This window comes from Vigna angularis, chromosome 5 (assembly GCF_016808095.1).
Source record: "Vigna angularis cultivar LongXiaoDou No.4 chromosome 5, ASM1680809v1, whole genome shotgun sequence".
NCBI lineage: Eukaryota > Viridiplantae > Streptophyta > Magnoliopsida > Fabales > Fabaceae > Vigna > Vigna angularis.
In genome coordinates this window covers 30,734,564-30,751,852 of record NC_068974.1, presented here as the reverse complement: position 1 = coordinate 30,751,852, position 17,289 = coordinate 30,734,564, and the positions used below count along the sequence as shown (strand labels likewise).

The window sequence follows — 17,289 nt, the reverse complement described above, 5'->3', positions numbered from 1 at the left end:
TCCATCATGTCTTGTTAATTATAAGAATACTTGTACTGAAAAACACACACACACACACGAGATCACAATGGCTAAAGATCTAAATTTCACATGAAGATTATCTGCTAACTCAAAATCATTGGTTTAAGACAACATCCAATCTTAGGTTGTTATGGATAAGTGAAATATAACCTGTTATGATTATGTTTCATTGAAATATACTGAATTAGGGTTTATCTTCTCAATTGATTATCATTTATTTCATTCAAATGTAAGTGGATTCAATGGTTATTTTTGTGTTCTGGGAGAAAAAAGTGCAACATTTGTGATGAAGTCCAAATAAAGTACACATTATCCTTCAACTGAATGGAAAAATCTAGTTAAAAATATGTTTGAGTTATGATATATACACCTACCACTCATTTTAATTAGCATTATAATAACTCTTACACAAAATTTAACACTTTGTTATAATTGAACATACTATAGTATCTCCTATTGGAAATTAGAAATTCGATGATATAAAAATGTTGGACAAAAATTGGTCTATTAGAAAAACTAAAATGCGAAACAAACAATTAAATTTTTGTAAAAACTAAAATGGTTTTAACAAAAGTACGATGAACAGGGATCAATTCAAGCGAGAAAGCTAAGGTAAAGTGAGAGAATCTTCATCATTTGTTACAGTATCACTCTCCATTATTAATTTAGAGAGATTTGTTCTTCATAGTCTCATACAGAAGCCAACTGAGGAATGTTGCGCGTAGCTCCCAAATTCTTCACCGCCGCCCCGCTTCGGACCGTTTCACTCTTTGCATGTCGCTTCTCACTCCGTTCTATCGCTGACTCAGCTCCTTTCAACAAAATCCGCATTCAAAGAGATGATGACACTGTGAGTCACTACAACCCATTCCAAATCCATTTCTTCTATATCAAGTTTTTGGGTCATGGGGTTGCTTTGTTTTGCCGCATTTTATTCATAATTTTAATTTTCCACTTTCTTTCATCTGCAAAATAGAATCTTTCTGACTTTTTTTTTGGGGGTGGGGATTGAGCAATGGGTTTTTGAGTTAAACTCGGATGGTATTGATGAGCCACCACACTGAAAAAGTTAAAGCTTGGAAATTTTTTTGCCTAAATGTGTTGGGTAACTTTACTCTGGAAGCTGTTCATTGGAGTCGGAACTTAAGAGTGATTATTTCATGCTCTGCAAATATTGATTCTGGACTACGGATGGAAATTGTTGTGCATTTCAGCCGTAATGTGGTTTTCACTTTGCAGCATAAAGTTGTATCAAGGTTTTAAATTGCGATTGTGGTCGTGGTTTTTTCGTCGTTGCAGGATATTGTGGAAAATATACATAGCTGAAATCCTGGTTGCGGACCATTTTTGAAAGCTTGGCTGTGATTTAGACAAGATTAATAAGATATCATTTTCAGTGATGCTGTTGAACTGAAGTTTTTTTTATGCCATTTTCTATATAGATTTCTATGTGCTACCTGTAGTGGAACCTTATTGCTAATTTTTTGCTATTTAATTTCTGTTTTTAATGATTAGGCATTTGATGCATATGTTGTTGGCAAAAACAACGCTCCTGGAATTGTTGTGCTCCAGGAGTGGTGGGGTGTGGATTTCGAAATTAAAAACCATGCTGTGATGATTTCTCAACTCGGTCAGGGATTCAAAGCTCTTATTCCAGAGTAAGATAACTGTTGCCACCTAAAATTTCTTTATCTTCCGTCTCTGTGTATTGTGTATTGTGTATTGTATAGTAGCATATGCTGTATTCTGATTTTTTTAAGGGCTTTCTTCCCCATTTTTCCCAGTCTATACAGAGGAAAGGTTGGTCTGGATGTTGCAGAAGCACAACATTTGATGAATGGTCTTGATTGGCAAGGCGCTGTGAAAGATATTCATGCTTCAGTTAACTGGCTTAAGGCAAATGGTTCAGCCAAGGTTTCTACCTATTCTTGTGTTGTCAAGATAAAAATTTATTTATTTAAACCACCCTCTTAACTGCGGCACCGAATTCTTAATGTGTTGACCTGTGCCCGAACAAGCATTCTGTTTTTACTTTTATCACCATTCTGTGATTGCAGAGGGTTTTAATGTTTTGATCAACCCATTAAGACATAAATCAGCCTTTGGTTCATATTCGGTGAGTTAGCTTAAGAGTTTGGCACTCTGCATTAGGCATGATTGAATAAGCAAATGCAATACATTATACTTTATCAGTTAATTTGGTGTAAGAGTTGTGCTGTACAACTTTATTCATCAAACACCTCTTATACATTAAAATAATTGGACTACTAAATCAAGACTTAAGGGAGGGTTTCGACTTAATTGCATTTTGATGCATGGAGTAATGGAAAAACTTACCTATGAAATAATTTTTTTTACCATTACAAGTCATTGTTTACAAACACACCATATTGATTTTTCGATAGATAGGCGTTCAGCATGAAAAGTAGAAATACCAAGACCTGGTAGTTTTTGTTGAAATAGATTGTATTGTATAATTGGACTTTTAGTTTTGGGCTTTTAGGTGCTGGTCCATTGTTCCTTATATAGGACTTTTCTGTGTAATAGAAACTTTAACACACAGTAATAATATTTTTACCATCTCTCAAACTTTCACATGGTATCCAGAGCTGGTTAGGGTTCGCCACTACTCACTGCCCACGCCGTCGTTCACCGTCGCTTCTGCCGCCGTCCGCCGCCGCCGTCGCTGCCTTTTCTCCGACGAAGTTAAGGGTTCGGTGCGCCTCGACGAGTGCGACCCATCCGTGGTGGTCGCTGCCTCATCCTTCTCTCGACGCGCCGTCACGCGCCGTTTCTCTCTGACCTCTCTCGGGCGCGTGGGCTTCACGCGTCGCCTCTCCCGTGCCGGATCTTCACCGCGCCACTGCCGGTCGTTTCGCCGCCGTCTCCTGAGTGTATTGTGGTCTCTGATTTGCTGTTCCGTTGAGGGTTGCTCCGTTTAGGGTTTCTTCCCACACCTTTTTCCCTCTTTTCTTGTTTGGCTTTATAATGGCTGGTCTTGGAACACCGTCTCTCTCTGCTACTCCAACCATTACTTCTGCAAAACTCAATTGGAAAAACTATCTATCTTGGTCTTCTTCCGTGGAGTTATGGTTTCTTGGTCAAGGACACCATGATCATCTTGAACAAGATGTTTCCACCGTTCCTGAAGAAGAGAAATCTCAATGGCAGAAACTTGATTTTCAACTATGTGCTGTCCTATGGCAATCTGTTGAACCAGAAGTCTTAGAAATTTTAAGACCTTACAAATCGTGCTCTTCCTTTTAGAGAAAAGCTCAGGATATCTTTGCTAACGATGTGCAACGTCTCTTTGATGCAACTCAAAGAGTGACTTCCCTCAAACAAAACAATCATGATATGGTTACTTACATAGGAACGGCCCGTGCTGCTGTAGAAGAATTGAAGAATTTCTTTGTGGCTGATTCTTTAGAAGGCCTAAACAAGAAGCTTGATAAGTTTTATATGGTCTTAATTTTAAGAGGTCTACATTCAGATTTTGATCATGTTCGTGATCAAATGTTAGCTGGTGATCAAGTTCCATCAATGGACAGCTTAGTTACTCGACTTCTTCGGGTACCTTCATTAGTTAAAGACGAAAGTTCAATTGGTGGTATTGAAACATCAGCTATGGTAGCACCACAAGGAAGAGGAGGAGGCAGAGGCAACCGAGGAGGACGTGGTGGTCGTGGTATGTGTCCTCAGTGCACATATTGTAAGAGGATAGGCCATACTCGAGAGAAATGTTATGCCTTACATGGATATCCTAACAAAGTCGCTCATGTTTCGAAATCTGATGATCTCGAACCCAAAATTTCAAATGAAGAATATCAAGAATTTTTGAAGTATAAGTCTGGAAAATCTTCTCATCCTGACCAATCCTCTTCCATGTCCAATGTGTCAACTGCCTGTATATCTCAATCTGTAGAAGGTCACAATCCATGGATCCTTGACTCAGGTGCCTCAGACCATATCTCTGGTACTATTTCTTCATTTTCTTCCATGTCCTCTCAGAAAATTCCTCATTTAATTACTGTTGCCAATGGATCCAAAGTTGCATCTCAGGGAATTGGCAGAGTTTCCTTATCTCCTTCACTAAATTTAAATTCTGTTTTGTATATTCCTCATTGTCCTTACAATTTAATCTCCTTGAGCCAATTGACTCGTTCCTTAAATTGTTCTGTAACCTTTACTGCTAATTCCTTTGTTATACAGGAACATGGTACGGGTCGCCTGATTGGAGAAGGACATGAGTCTCGAGGACTTTATTTTTTGAAACATAGCTCTTCAGTTTCCTGTTTTACCACTTCATCTCCAAAACTTTTGCATGATCGGTTGGGCCATCCAAGTTTATCCAAGTTGAAGATGATGGTTCCAAGTCTCAGGAACATTCAAGTCTTAGATTGTGAGTCGTGTCAATTAGGAAAACATGTTAGATCTTCTCATCCTAAAAAGTCTGAGACACTATGTAATTTTCCTTTCTCAACTATTCACTCTGATATTTGGGGACCAAGTCGTGTTACTTCTTTTGGTTTTAATTATTTTGTAACCTTCATTGATGAATTCTCTCGATGTACTTGGGTTTATTTAATGAAAGAGAGATCTGAACTTTTGTCCATATTTGTGTCCTTTATTAATGAAGTTAAGAACCAATTTGGGAAGACAATTAAAATCCTTCGTAGTGATAATGCTAAGGAATATTTTTCTTCAGCGTTTTCTTCATTTTTATCTTCCCAAGGAATTTTACATCAGTCAACATGTTCTCACACTCCACAACAAAATGGTATTGCAGAGAGGAAGAATAGACATCTCATTGAAACTGCACGCTCCTTGATGTTGAATACTAATATTCCTGTACATCACTGGGGCGATGCAGTCCTCACTGCCTGTTTTCTAATCAATAGGATGCCTTCTTCCTCTCTTGAGAATAAAATTCCTCATTCTGTCATTTTTCCAAATGACACTCTATATCATATCTCCCCACGTGTATTTGGGTGTACATGTTTTGTCCATAATGTTTCTCCAGGTCTTGATAAGCTATCCGCAAAGGCTATTAAGTGTGTCTTCTTGGGATATTCTCGTCTTCAGAAAGGGTATAAATGTTATTCTCCCTCCACCAAGAGATATTATATGTCTGCTGATGTCACATTCTTTGAGGATACACCGTTTTTCTCGTCCTCTGTGGAGGATCGTTCATCTGTTCAACAAATGTTTCCTCTACCATCGTGTGATCCGTTGGTTATTCCTGCTTCTATACCTCAAACTCAAAATGTGAATGACATTGTTCCTCCACCTCTTCTCACATATCAGCGTCGGAGACAATCTCAAGCTCAGAACAATGAAGATCCTCTAGACTCATCTCCTCCTCCATCAGCTCACCAGACCATGGATCCTTCATCCTCCTCGTCTTCTACTGACTCAGATGATAATTTTCCCATTGCCCTTCGAAAAGGTATTCGTTCTACTCGTAATCCATATCCTGTTTATAATTTTTTGAGCTATCATCGTTTGTCTTCTACCTATTTCTCTTTTGTTTCCTCCTTATCCTCCCTTAAGACTCCTAATAATATTTATGAGGCACTTGATCATCCTGGATGGCGTCAAGCCATGGTTGATGAAATGCAGGCCCTTGACCACAATGGTACTTGGGACCTTGTTCCTCTTCCTCCTGGTAAGAAGCCTGTTGGCTGCCGATGGGTTTATGCTATTAAGGTTGGTCCTACTGGTGAAATTGATCGTCTAAAAGCTCGTCTAGTAGCTAAGGGATATACTCAAGTTTATGGCATTGATTATTGTGATACTTTTTCTCCTGTGGCTAAAACCAGTACAGTTCGTATTTTACTTGCTATGGTTGCCATTCGTCATTGGCCACTTTACCAGTTGGACATTAAAAATGCCTTTCTTCATGGTGATCTGGAAGAGGAGATATACATGGAGCAACCTCCTGGGTTTGTTGCTCAGGGGGAGTCTGGGTTAGTTTGTAAATTACGTCGTTCCCTCTATGGCTTGAAACAATCACCTCGTGCTTGGTTTGGTAAATTTAGTCGAGTTGTGCAAAATTTTGGATTGAAACGATGTGAGGCGGATCACTCAGTGTTTTATGGTCATTTTTCTCCTGACAAATGTGTTTATCTCATGGTGTATGTTGATGATATTGTTATTACAGGGAATGACAACACTAAAATTACTCAATTAAAGAATCATTTGTTCAACCACTTTCAGACTAAAGATCTGGGTCGTCTAAAATACTTCCTTGGTATTGAAGTAGCACAGTCAAAAGAAGGTGTCATCATTTCACAAAGGAAATATGCTCTTGATATTTTAGAGGAAACATGCTTGACAAATTGCAAGCCTATTGATAGTCCTATGGACTCAAATCAAAAGCTAATGAGAGATCAAGGTGAACCTTTCTCAGATCCAGAGAGATATAGAAGGCTGGTTGGAAAACTCATATATCTTACAATAACAAGACCTGATCTTTCTTATCCAGTGGGGATTGTGAGTCAATTTATGCAGAATCCACATGTTGACCATTGGAATGCAGTGATTCGAATTCTCAGATACATAAAAGGAAATCCAGGACAGGGATTGTTGTATGAGGACAAGGGAAGCACTCAGATTGAAGGATATTGTGATGCAGATTGGGCTGGTTCTCCAATTGATCGAAGATCTACTACAGGATATTGTGTTCTACTTGGAGGGAACCTTATATCTTGGAGAAGTAAGAAACAAAGTGTTGTTGCTAGATCTAGTGCTGAAGCTGAATACCGATCTATGGCTTTGACTACATGCGAACTTGTGTGGATCAAGCAACTTCTCCAAGAGTTGAAATTTTGTGGAAATGAGTCGTTGAAACTGTACTGTGACAACCAAGCAGCCCTTCATATTGCCTCCAATCCAGTGTTTCATGAGAGAACAAAACATATAGAAATTGATTGTCATTTTATTAGAGAGAAGTTGTTGACTAAGGAACTTGTTACTGAGTTTGTCAATTCTAATGAACAACTCGGAGACATTATGACCAAAGCTCTAAGGGGGCCTAGGATTCAATGTATATGTTCCAAGCTTGGTGCATATGATCTATATGCTCCAGCTTAAGGGGGAGTGTTGAAATAGATTGTATTGTTTAATTGGACTTTTAGTTTTGGGCTTTTAGGTGCTGGTCCATTGTTCCTTATATAGGACTTTTCTGTGTAATAGAAACTTTAACACACAGTAATAATATTTTTACCATCTCTCAAACTTTCACAGTTTTAAAATTTATCAAGCCTTGTGCTATTAAGTCGTATATTATCTGGCCCATTTATGATGTATATACTGCTTCTAATCTTTTTTGTTCCAAAGTTTTAATATTTTGTTCTTGTTATGGTCAAGTATTTTATAATTCTAATCTAGTAAGTCAAAATAGGCTCAGCCAAATACTTATGGTAGTTTCAATTCATCTTCCTTTTATTTTTTATTGGGAAAAGTTTTGCATCATGATCACGATACCTAGGTGGGAATTATTTTGCTGCCAATTTTATAACATTTCAAAGTACATAATTCTGATGTGCTTTTGTGTCTTATACTGTCATGCAATGGTAAGTTTGTCCACAAAATGCTTATTAATGTAATTTGAAAATAAAAGAGCTCATTAGCTTGGGTATTTTTTCTAGGTAGGGAGCATGGGAATTAATTATGTTACGAAACAGATAATTTAGTTCCTCTGTTCTCATAAATCAGCATGCCAAAAGTGATACATTATACTGAATCCAGATACTTTTTTTAATACTTTCTATATTGAGAAATATCATTTTTCTTAAATTTGAGGTAAGTCACTGGTTGAACAACTTGTGTATTTATCTTTAATTGCAACAGGCTGGTGTTACTGGATTTTGTATGGGGGGTGCACTTGCTATTGCAAGCTCAGTCTTGGTTCCAAATGTTGATGCTGCTGTAGCTTTCTATGGAGTTCCTTCCTCTGAGCTTGCAGACCCTGCCCAAGCCAAGGCTCCTGTTCAAGCTCATTTTGGAGAGCTGGATAATTTTGTTTGTTTTTCAGATGTTACGGTATGAGAACATACTAGCAACACATTACTGATCTTTGTTAAGGTGCCTTGTTTGCCAAGTAAATAATTTCTGTTTTTCATTTTTTAAGGGAGGTGCCTAATTTCTTAGAGTATGTTTGGATTCCAATTAGGAAATTAAGTTGAGTTGAACTCAACTTGAGTTAAAACAAAGTAACTCATTGTAAGTCAACTGGAGTATGAGGTGAATTGTGTTTCTAACCAGCTCTGAAAAAAAAAGTGTCAAACATGTTCATACATTCTTCAATGAAAATCGAAAGTGTTCCAACTGAAATCAAACACACCTTGAAACATACATTTAGTTCTTTTTTGTGAGGATTAGCATGCAAAGGGAGGGACACTTGATCTTACAAAGATGTTGTGCTTGCTAGAAAACTAAATGATGGAGGGTTGTAAATTAGAATTTAAAATCATTATATACTTTCTGGTTAAGAGGATAAATAGGAAGAAAAGACATCTACACTACAGCCCAGTAATTGATTGGCTTATACTGTAGACAAAAAATATTTTAAAGTTGCTTTTTTTCTTTTTGGGTAATGCAAGTGCACTAAAATTCAATTTTCTATTACAGAAGCAATGGTTGCTTCTGAGGTAGAGCATATAAAATCACATTAAGCTTTAAATGATTCCAAAAAGGATTGTTAAACATGGGGCACTTATCAAGAAATTGAAGTATATCTTGTTGAAACTTGGTAGTCTAGAGACTCTTGATCTCACACTAATGTGTGCTGGTGGTAGAAATTGAAGTAGAGAAGGGATAAATCTCACACTAATTCTTACCTTGTTATTCTTTTCAGTTTTTGTTCCTCTCTGTTTCTTCATCATTTTATTATTCAGCACCCTTTAAGTAATGTTGAGAAACACTTGAAGCAAAACTCCAATGCCTACTGGCCATGAATTTCCTCACCTTGTGAACATAGAATTTTATTTCTTAAAAGAAACACAACCTTTCTATATCATTCATGTACTGCCAATGCACATAATCTGTTAAATGCTATCAAGTTAATTCAACTGCTTTGATAAAAGCTAATGAGCAATCCCTTAACTGTTAGGTTTTATACTTTTGGAAATTGTACCTTCTCCCTTTCACTTTCACCACAAAGTCAATCTTATATCTCCTCAGCATTAGACATTCTGCCTAGAAAATGTTTGTTTTGAAATGTTTTTGAACACTTATTAATGTTATGAGTTTCCAAACTCTTCACCAGTAATATCATGTTTGAACATTGTTTAGCTGATAAAAAAAAGTGTTTGAACACTGTTTAATGTCTCAGGCAGCCAAGGCCTTGGAGGAGAAGCTGAAGGCAGCTGGAGTTGCTCATGAGGTACACATATATCCTAACAATGGACATGCATTCATGAACAGGTCTCCTGAAGGAATCAAGAGGAGGAAGAGCATGGGAATGCCAGACGAAGATGAAGCTGCAGTTCAGCTGGCATGGTCTCGTTTCCAGTCATGGATGACACATTACTTAACTGGCTAAATACTTTATTAGTACTGCCTCAATGCTATGCTATACTTCTAATTCCATCTTTGGTAGAAGTAGTTTACTAGAATTTTCTTCACGGGTGGATTGCATACATGCACCCCCTTGAGAAATTTGACTTGGGAATATAAGAAGCAAATATGATATTTGTTTATTCATCGGTGTCATTTTTCTCTATTTTATGGTCTAGTTTTTCAAAGCTTTTATGTATTCGTGATTCTATTCACACTTTGTCTATTTCTATACAAGTTTGTTGTTAGAAATTTGAGCTGTACTATTTTTTATAAATCCTTCTGTAACATCAACTTGACGTCGACACTTTCATATTGTACGAAACCTCGTTCACTTATCCTATGAAACAACACACGTACACAACACAACACGAACACTGATCACGATTTATATAATGAACATGAAAAGCTGAGAGAGAGAGAGAGAGAGAGAGTCAACATGATATTAATCTAAATTGAAAAATAAGATTTATGTAATTTATATTTGTATTTACACATGCAAGATACACGAGGTTCATGGTCTAATTGGGTCCATCTTTGATTAATTTGTGTCTGGTTTGAGTTTGACTTGATGTAACTTGTGACAGAACCAAACATTTGGTATCTAAGACAACTTACGAAACCAAAATTGCCAATAAGTTTGATTATCTGCATATGTTAATTGCAGTTAGAAAAAAGGAAACTTTTTGGTGATTACTTTAGCTTTTGATGGTGGGTGAGTGTGAACACAATGGTAGTGTTGTAATGCTAAGGAGTGTGGATCTGAAAGAAGAAAAGGGTCACGTGAGGAAAGACTAATATAAAATGTAGCTTAAACAGCTACAATCCGACCAAATTCTTTATACATAATAATGACAAATCAATCATTTTTAATTTAATTTAAGTAATTCAAATCGTAAGTAATAAACTTTTTTTAGTTTCTTCGGTTGACACAACCAACAAAATTTATGCACTTTCCATCTTCTACAATGTCTGCAGTTTCATTGAGACGCAAATAGAAACCCAAAACACATGGTTTTACGCGTCTAAGAACCTCTGAAGAAATTACAATGACTAAGGAAACAAAACTAAGGAAAAGTTGGTTCCAGTTAGGTTGAGAAATTATTACGAATATGATCACTTTCTTTCCGTGATGTTAGAATCCAAGAAGTAAAACCGACCTATACCTTCTGATCAAATAAAATATATATACAAATTTGGTAAAATTTGCACACTCTTTTTCTGATTAAAATAACCCAAAAAAGTCATAAAAAGTTGCGTTGATCATTAATGATTTGAGTTGGAGAAATGAAGATTTTGCATAACTTCTCTTTTTTTTATTAGATCAAATAGTTCGTGCATCAAACGTGTAATAACTTTTTTTTAATTTCAATAATAATCTCCAAAACTATATATTATATGTAAATCCTTTACATTAACAGTATTTAGAAAGTAAACTATCATCGTCATTACCTTGCTTGCTATACTATATATGTAACTGCTTTATATTACAGCAATGCTACTTCATGAACTTTTTCTCACAAGTAGAACTTTTATGATTCGAAATTTATGTTCGCTTTTCATAAAAAAGAAGAAGTTAAATGACTCTTATTATGTTGTTTCAGTCCTTGTGATATACCTATATCTTTATTCTTGTAAATTTAAATAATGTGCTTTTAGTATGCTGTTATTTCGTTACTAATTAAAGAAAAGAAAATAAAAAAAGTGCTTAAATTACTTCTATTACACATATTTGAAAGTTGTATCTTTTTTATAATATTACTAATATGGGTAACTTTTGAAAATTGTATGTATAAGAATTAGTTGTAGTGATATAGCACAACTTTATTATAAAAAAAGTTGTACATGACACGACTTCATATTTGTTAAAGTGAACTCTATACACCTTTTGTGTTAGAGGAGTTGTGTGGGACAAATATAACTTTGATTACACTTAATTTGTTTTTTGCAATTTGAATTTAAATCATATCAGGATAGCAAGACTTAGTTAAATGTAATTTGAACTACAATTTTAATTCAAATCACATTACACTAAAATCATGTCACCTTAGTATTATTTCAATTAAAAATAAATAAATAGAATAAAAGTCGTGTGTGATTCGCAAACTTCTCTATATAAATCGTATGAAGTTGATTTAACTTTATTGTATCATACATGTATCACTTCTTCGTAACGAAGTTTTGTCATGCAACCACGACTTACTCATATTTTCAAAAAAAAATTAAAATTCATTTTGATAATTCTGTGAAAAAATTACACTAATATGGTAAAAAAAAATTCTACCTTTCTCTATACAATGCCCTTTGACAATATCCATGTATGAGTGTATGAGTATTCAAAACAGAAGAAGAGAGATAGTTAATTTTATGGTGTGAATATCTGTAGGCATAATGTCATGTGTGTATCGAAGTCAAGAGTGTTTGGTAGAAATAAAGTCGCACGTCAAATAACACAAGATATAAATATGGGTTTATACACACATAAAATATTTTCTTTAGTAAAAAACTTTTTTAAAATAGTATTAAAAACAAATATCTGAGAGTTTAATTCAAAACGAACAATAACTTATTTAATAAAGTGTATAAGGATAAAAACAGAATGAAACGAAGGAGGGGACCCATAATTAGTCTTTCATCACATTACATTGCAACCTTTGACTCAGATTACACTTTTCACGAGCCTCATGCGCCGGCCCAACAGGGGCGGTGATTTTCCAGAACGAACGCGTCAATCTCCTCTTCCTAATCTTTTGCCTTCATTCACACCAAATCAACAATATCAGCTACAACAAAATCATACTAATTCTCGAACACAACAGCAACAACAATTTCCTTTCGATACGTACCCATATTAATTTCGACAATTTTTTCCTCATATCATTGGTGCAATATGTTGAATTTCGTTTGGTCAACCAACTTACGTTTCGGGATCCACCAACTTTCTTTCTTTCCTAGTTACTATTAAATTAGTATATGACTTTTTATAAACAATTTACCCTATGATTAAGGGTGAGCAATCTACCCTACAATGTTAGCCTTCCAAAAATTACACAACCTCTATTTTCAATCCTATATCTGTATATGCCATTCCAAACTAAATATAACTAATCATCATCATTCTTGGATTTTCTTACACTTCTTCAAATAAATCTAACATTATCTTTCAAAACCAACTAATTCTTTAGATATATCTTTCAAGCTCCATTGTTAACAAAATTATCTTTTGGACAAAACTTTAAACATGTTAAAAAAGAGCAATGAAAAATATTAAGGGTACAAAAAAGATTTGTTAAATCTGTCTATTTATATAGTAACAATTTTCGTACTTATAATATCTTGTCTGCATAATTCAGCCATTATTCATTAAATTGAAAACATAGAAGATCCGGGAACAAACAAAATGAAAATATTACATAAATATATACACAAGAGATCAAAACTGAGAACGTATATTTTTATGAATAAGTAAACATTAGCATTGACAAGTCTTTGTCCACATGTAAAACTGTAATGTAATAATACTTGGAAGTTATTCAAAGCTAAGAGAGACAACGGAAGTTCTGGTCATCTTCTCAAGTCTCAGTTGTCCCGTTTTATTGCCGAGTCCATTGCATCGTTTATAAAGACTTCACAGACTTCTCTCTCTTTCTTTAGTCTTATTCTCTCTCTGTATCTTTTTCTCTCTTGGAATTTATGGTTAGAGGTTGTGGACTCTCCATGGATTCAGATCCAATTGGGAGCTTCTTCCTCCACAAGCCTATTGTTCTCAATTCTTTCCCTGAAGACACAAACCACCCCAAGTGGAAACTTAGTCCCCACAACAACATGGACACCATCCCCTTCCAAGTCAACCTTAGCTGTTCTCCAAACAATCATCACTCTCCCCCACCACCCCTCCACAACACAACCGAGATGGACTTCTTCTCCGACAACACCAACAACATCAACGACAACGTTTCTGCTTCTGCCTCTAATCATCATCATTCCACCACCCCACCTACGTTGGAATTCAAACTAAACGTGAGTCACCCAACCATCATCATATTTTTTTGGAAATAACTCACATACACTTTCTTAGCTGTTTTTTATATCAGAATTGAAATTTCATATCAGTAATATATGCTGATACTTAATACCAACCCTTATTTTGTCTCGATTATTCAAATGAATCTATAATTTTAATTTAAAAATAGTACCAGAAATACCTGAAGATGTGTATCTGTCTAAGTTTTATCCAGGTATTTTATGGTTTATTGTTTTAAATTAGCACGAACTTTTGAAGACTTTTTTTGTGTGATCATTTTGTTTGTGGGCTCATGAATCTGTAATTTGTTTTTGATAGACTGGGCTGAATCTTCTCACTACCAACACTAGCAGTGATCAATCTATGGTGGATGATGAGATATCACCCAATTCAGAAGACAGAAGAGCGGAGAATAAGGTAAAGATCGATAGATATGTATAGCAGCTAGTTTAATTTAATAAGATGACATGCCATAGGGAGGTTCTCTTTTAATTTGTTTTACTTTGGAGGGTATTCTAAAATTGAGTGCTTTTCATGAACTGTTTTAGCTTGCTGTTCTTCAATCTGAGCTTGAGAGAATGAAGAGGGAGAATCAAAAGTTGAGAGACGCGCTTCATCAGGTTAACGTCAATTACGATGCACTTCAGATGCATTTCATGAATTTGATGCAGCAGAAGGGCGAGGAAGTTGAAGAACAAGAAGTGATTGGTGGAAAGTCAGAAGAGAAGAAGCAAGGAGAGAGTGGCGGGGTATTGGTGCCAAGACAGTTCATGGATCTTGGATTGGCTACTAATGCTGACACTGAAGAACCCTCTTGTTCAACAGGGGGAAGAAGTCAAGATCGATCAGGATCACCAAACGCAGAAGTGGCCTCGAAGGAATTAGGGACCAGCATGAATGAGAATGTTAATGATGAAGGGCGTGACAAGGAGAAGAAGGAATATGGTAGAGGGGTTGAAAGTGAGGATAGTCCCTCAGCTCATGCTTTTGCTGGGGATAAAGTTCCAAGGTTCAGTCCTCAAAAGAATAACGTTGAACAGGCTGAGGCAACCATGAGGAAAGCAAGAGTTTCTGTTAGAGCTCGATCAGAAGCACCTATGGTAAGTAGGAATTCATGTTCTTCAATTCTGTAAAACTTTTCATGATAATTTTGTTCGTTTTAGCTGATAGAGAAGCTTTTCATTGTCTCAGATCACTGATGGGTGTCAATGGAGAAAGTATGGGCAGAAGATGGCCAAAGGAAACCCATGTCCTAGAGCTTATTATAGGTGTACCATGGCTGCTGGTTGCCCAGTTAGAAAACAGGTATTTTTGTTCACTTTAAAGCTTGATTTCCTGGTTTAATATGATTTTTGTTGAAGATGGATAGAGAACAAAAAAAGTACTATTAAATTGAAGAATATATATGATTTCAAGGCTCAGTTTTTGTTGTTCAATATAAGGTATGTAGGTTAAAACTCAAGTGGTCTATTCTAATCCAATATATGGTACTTGGAATAAACAGGTACAAAGGTGTGCTGAAGATCGAACAGTCCTGAACACAACCTACGAAGGCAATCACAACCACCCTTTGCCACCAGCAGCTATGGCAATGGCACAAACCACTTCCTCAGCTGCAAGAATGCTTCTTTCTGGGTCAATGTCTAGTGCTGACAGCATAATGAATGCAAACTTACTCACAAGAGCACTCCTCCCTTGCTCTTCAAGCATTGCTACTATCTCAGCATCTGCTCCATTCCCAACTGTTACATTGGACCTAACACAATCTCCAAATCCTCTACAGTTCCCAAGGCACCCAAACCAGTTACAAATTCCCCTCCAAGGTATCCCTCAGAATTTTTCAAACTCCCCAGCCTCTTTAATGCCTCAGATATTTGGACAAGCACTCTACAATCAATCAAAGTTTTCTGGTCTTCAAATGCCACATGATGCAGACCCTTCACAATTTGGAAACCACCCTCAGCAGGTACCACCACACCTTACTGACACAGTTAGTGCTGCCATTGCTGCTGATCCAAACTTCACTGCAGCTTTGGCAGCAGCTATCACTTCCATTATTGGTGGTGCTCAGCAGCACAACAACAGTAATAATACTGACAATAATGGCAACATGACAGTCAGCAACAGCACTGGCAATGGCAACATCACAACTAGCAACAACACCAACGGGAAGCAATAAAATAAAATCAGCTATTCCATCAGTGAATTAGTTCACCCCTTTCATTTTTTCACGACATTGATTTAATTAAGTAGATTTTATGACCTTTCTATTTGTTCATTTGTTTTGTGATTCAGGAAAGCTTTTTTACTATTTGTCATAGATAGTTTTTTATTTGGTTGTAGACTTTTATATCAGTTGATATGAAACCTGTATACAAAAACATACATAAAATTTATTTATGCATAAGAAATCACTCTCTTTCCTCACTTTTTTTTATAAAACATGAAAACGTATCGCTTTATTCTATTGTAATATTTCCCACGGTAGAAGCTAAATCTTGTTGAAAAAGAAACTTCGAGATGATGAAAGAAGAGATCTATATTGCTTGCAACAAATGGCATTATATGGAAAGGGAAATGAGAATTCAAGAAAACCGTCTGGGAGCAGTTAAAGAGGATGTCACTTCTTGGACTCATATTTTTATAGTGAGAGAAAACGAACACCGACTCAGAGAGAGTCATGATCTTCAACTTGTCTTTTGCATGGCGCCATATCTGGTCAAACAGCATATATGTGAATGCAGTTTCACTAGCATGTTAAAGAATTGACATCATACGCATTTTCGACATAATTTTACCTTTGTTTTCATGCATATATATAATAAAATACAGCTCATAATCAAACTGAATAGCTTTTTGTTGTTAAACTTTGACGTTGAAAAGTAATTTTCCAACTGGCTAACATACACTATCATCTAACAGTAACCCTACAGTTTAGTTCTCTTCATTAATTAGTATCTTAATTCTCTTTTGAACGAAAGATACTTTTGCTTTGACAAAATCATCATCCACAGAAGAAGATAAAGTACTGCTCTTGCTAATCTCTTATCAAGTCCTGACTTAAGAATTTAATTCCCAAAACCTGCAAACTCATTATGGCCAGCTGGTCTATTAGGTCTACAAGCATTTATAGATAAACTAAATGAGATTTCAAACACGTTAAGACGTATAAGGTTGTCTATCTTGTTAAAAACTTGATTCAGATTACTTACTATTATATATGAATAACTTTATATTAAGAAAGTTAATCTAAACCAACTATAATATATGTCATCATAAGTGCAAGTATATGTGAATAACTTTATCTGGACCCATAAAGGGTATATATATATATATATAAAGATTATATATATAAAGATTATTTAAACCAAAGACTTTGGTCTGTGATAGCAAACAAACCTAGCGTGGTTACCAGACGTAAAGTGGTGCCTCCTATTTCATCAACACACATGTATATATAGGCTTTTTGGCGAAGCTATCAATTAGATTACTATTCATTGGACCTTTTGTCGTTATGTTGTACACGCCAAAGCCTAACATTACCAAATCCACTATGTAGTATTGGGAAATGTGGTAACTAGATTTTGTGTCTTGCTTTTGAGTCTGGTCTGGGACTAGTTAGTATGGGAAGTTATATGGTAAAGTGTTTGATGGGTTGGTCGTGACTTGTTGGCTTCATCATT

At 35.8% G+C, this 17,289-nt stretch overlaps 2 protein-coding genes across 3 annotated transcripts; both read left to right on the top strand.

The window, feature by feature from the left end:
- Positions 1 to 530: 530 nt before the first annotated feature.
- LOC108338852 (uncharacterized) lies at positions 531 to 9,725 on the top strand. Of its 2 annotated transcripts, XM_017575897.2 has the most exons (6): positions 531 to 633; positions 710 to 871; positions 1,537 to 1,679; positions 1,806 to 1,935; positions 7,876 to 8,067; positions 9,359 to 9,725. In XM_017575897.2, exons 2-6 carry the CDS (start codon positions 734 to 736, stop codon positions 9,566 to 9,568), a joined length of 813 nt encoding a protein of 270 aa, XP_017431386.1. In that variant the 5' UTR covers positions 531 to 633; positions 710 to 733; the 3' UTR covers positions 9,569 to 9,725. The 2 variants fall into 2 exon arrangements, with proteins under 2 accessions (XP_017431386.1, XP_052733817.1); XM_052877857.1 differs by lacking the exon at positions 531 to 633 and having other exon boundaries at positions 640 to 871.
- Positions 9,726 to 13,121: 3,396 nt separating this feature from the next.
- LOC108339946 (probable WRKY transcription factor 31) lies at positions 13,122 to 16,017 on the top strand. The gene is made up of 5 exons (XM_017577172.2): positions 13,122 to 13,602; positions 13,925 to 14,023; positions 14,155 to 14,706; positions 14,798 to 14,911; positions 15,111 to 16,017. The coding sequence occupies exons 1-5, from the start codon at positions 13,276 to 13,278 to the stop codon at positions 15,783 to 15,785; spliced, it is 1,767 nt and encodes a 588-aa protein (XP_017432661.1). The 5' UTR covers positions 13,122 to 13,275; the 3' UTR covers positions 15,786 to 16,017.
- The last annotated feature ends 1,272 nt before the right edge of the window (positions 16,018 to 17,289 follow it).

What these genes read in the sequence shown, in the direction of transcription:
- LOC108339946 (XM_017577172.2), top strand. Translation starts at nt 13,276, where the DNA reads ATGGTTAGAGGTTGTGGACTCTCCATGGATTCAGATCCAATTGGGAGC. An exon ending in CGTTGGAATTCAAACTAAAC is followed by an intron (nt 13,603 to 13,924) that starts GTGAGTCACCCA and finishes TGTTTTTGATAG; the next exon opens with ACTGGGCTGAATCTTCTCAC. An exon ending in ACAGAAGAGCGGAGAATAAG is followed by an intron (nt 14,024 to 14,154) that starts GTAAAGATCGAT and finishes GAACTGTTTTAG; the next exon opens with CTTGCTGTTCTTCAATCTGA.
- LOC108338852 (XM_017575897.2), top strand. Translation starts at nt 734, where the DNA reads ATGTTGCGCGTAGCTCCCAAATTCTTCACCGCCGCCCCGCTTCGGACC. An exon ending in TTCAAAGAGATGATGACACT is followed by an intron (nt 872 to 1,536) that starts GTGAGTCACTAC and finishes TTTAATGATTAG; the next exon opens with GCATTTGATGCATATGTTGT. An exon ending in AGGCAAATGGTTCAGCCAAG is followed by an intron (nt 1,936 to 7,875) that starts GTTTCTACCTAT and finishes TAATTGCAACAG; the next exon opens with GCTGGTGTTACTGGATTTTG.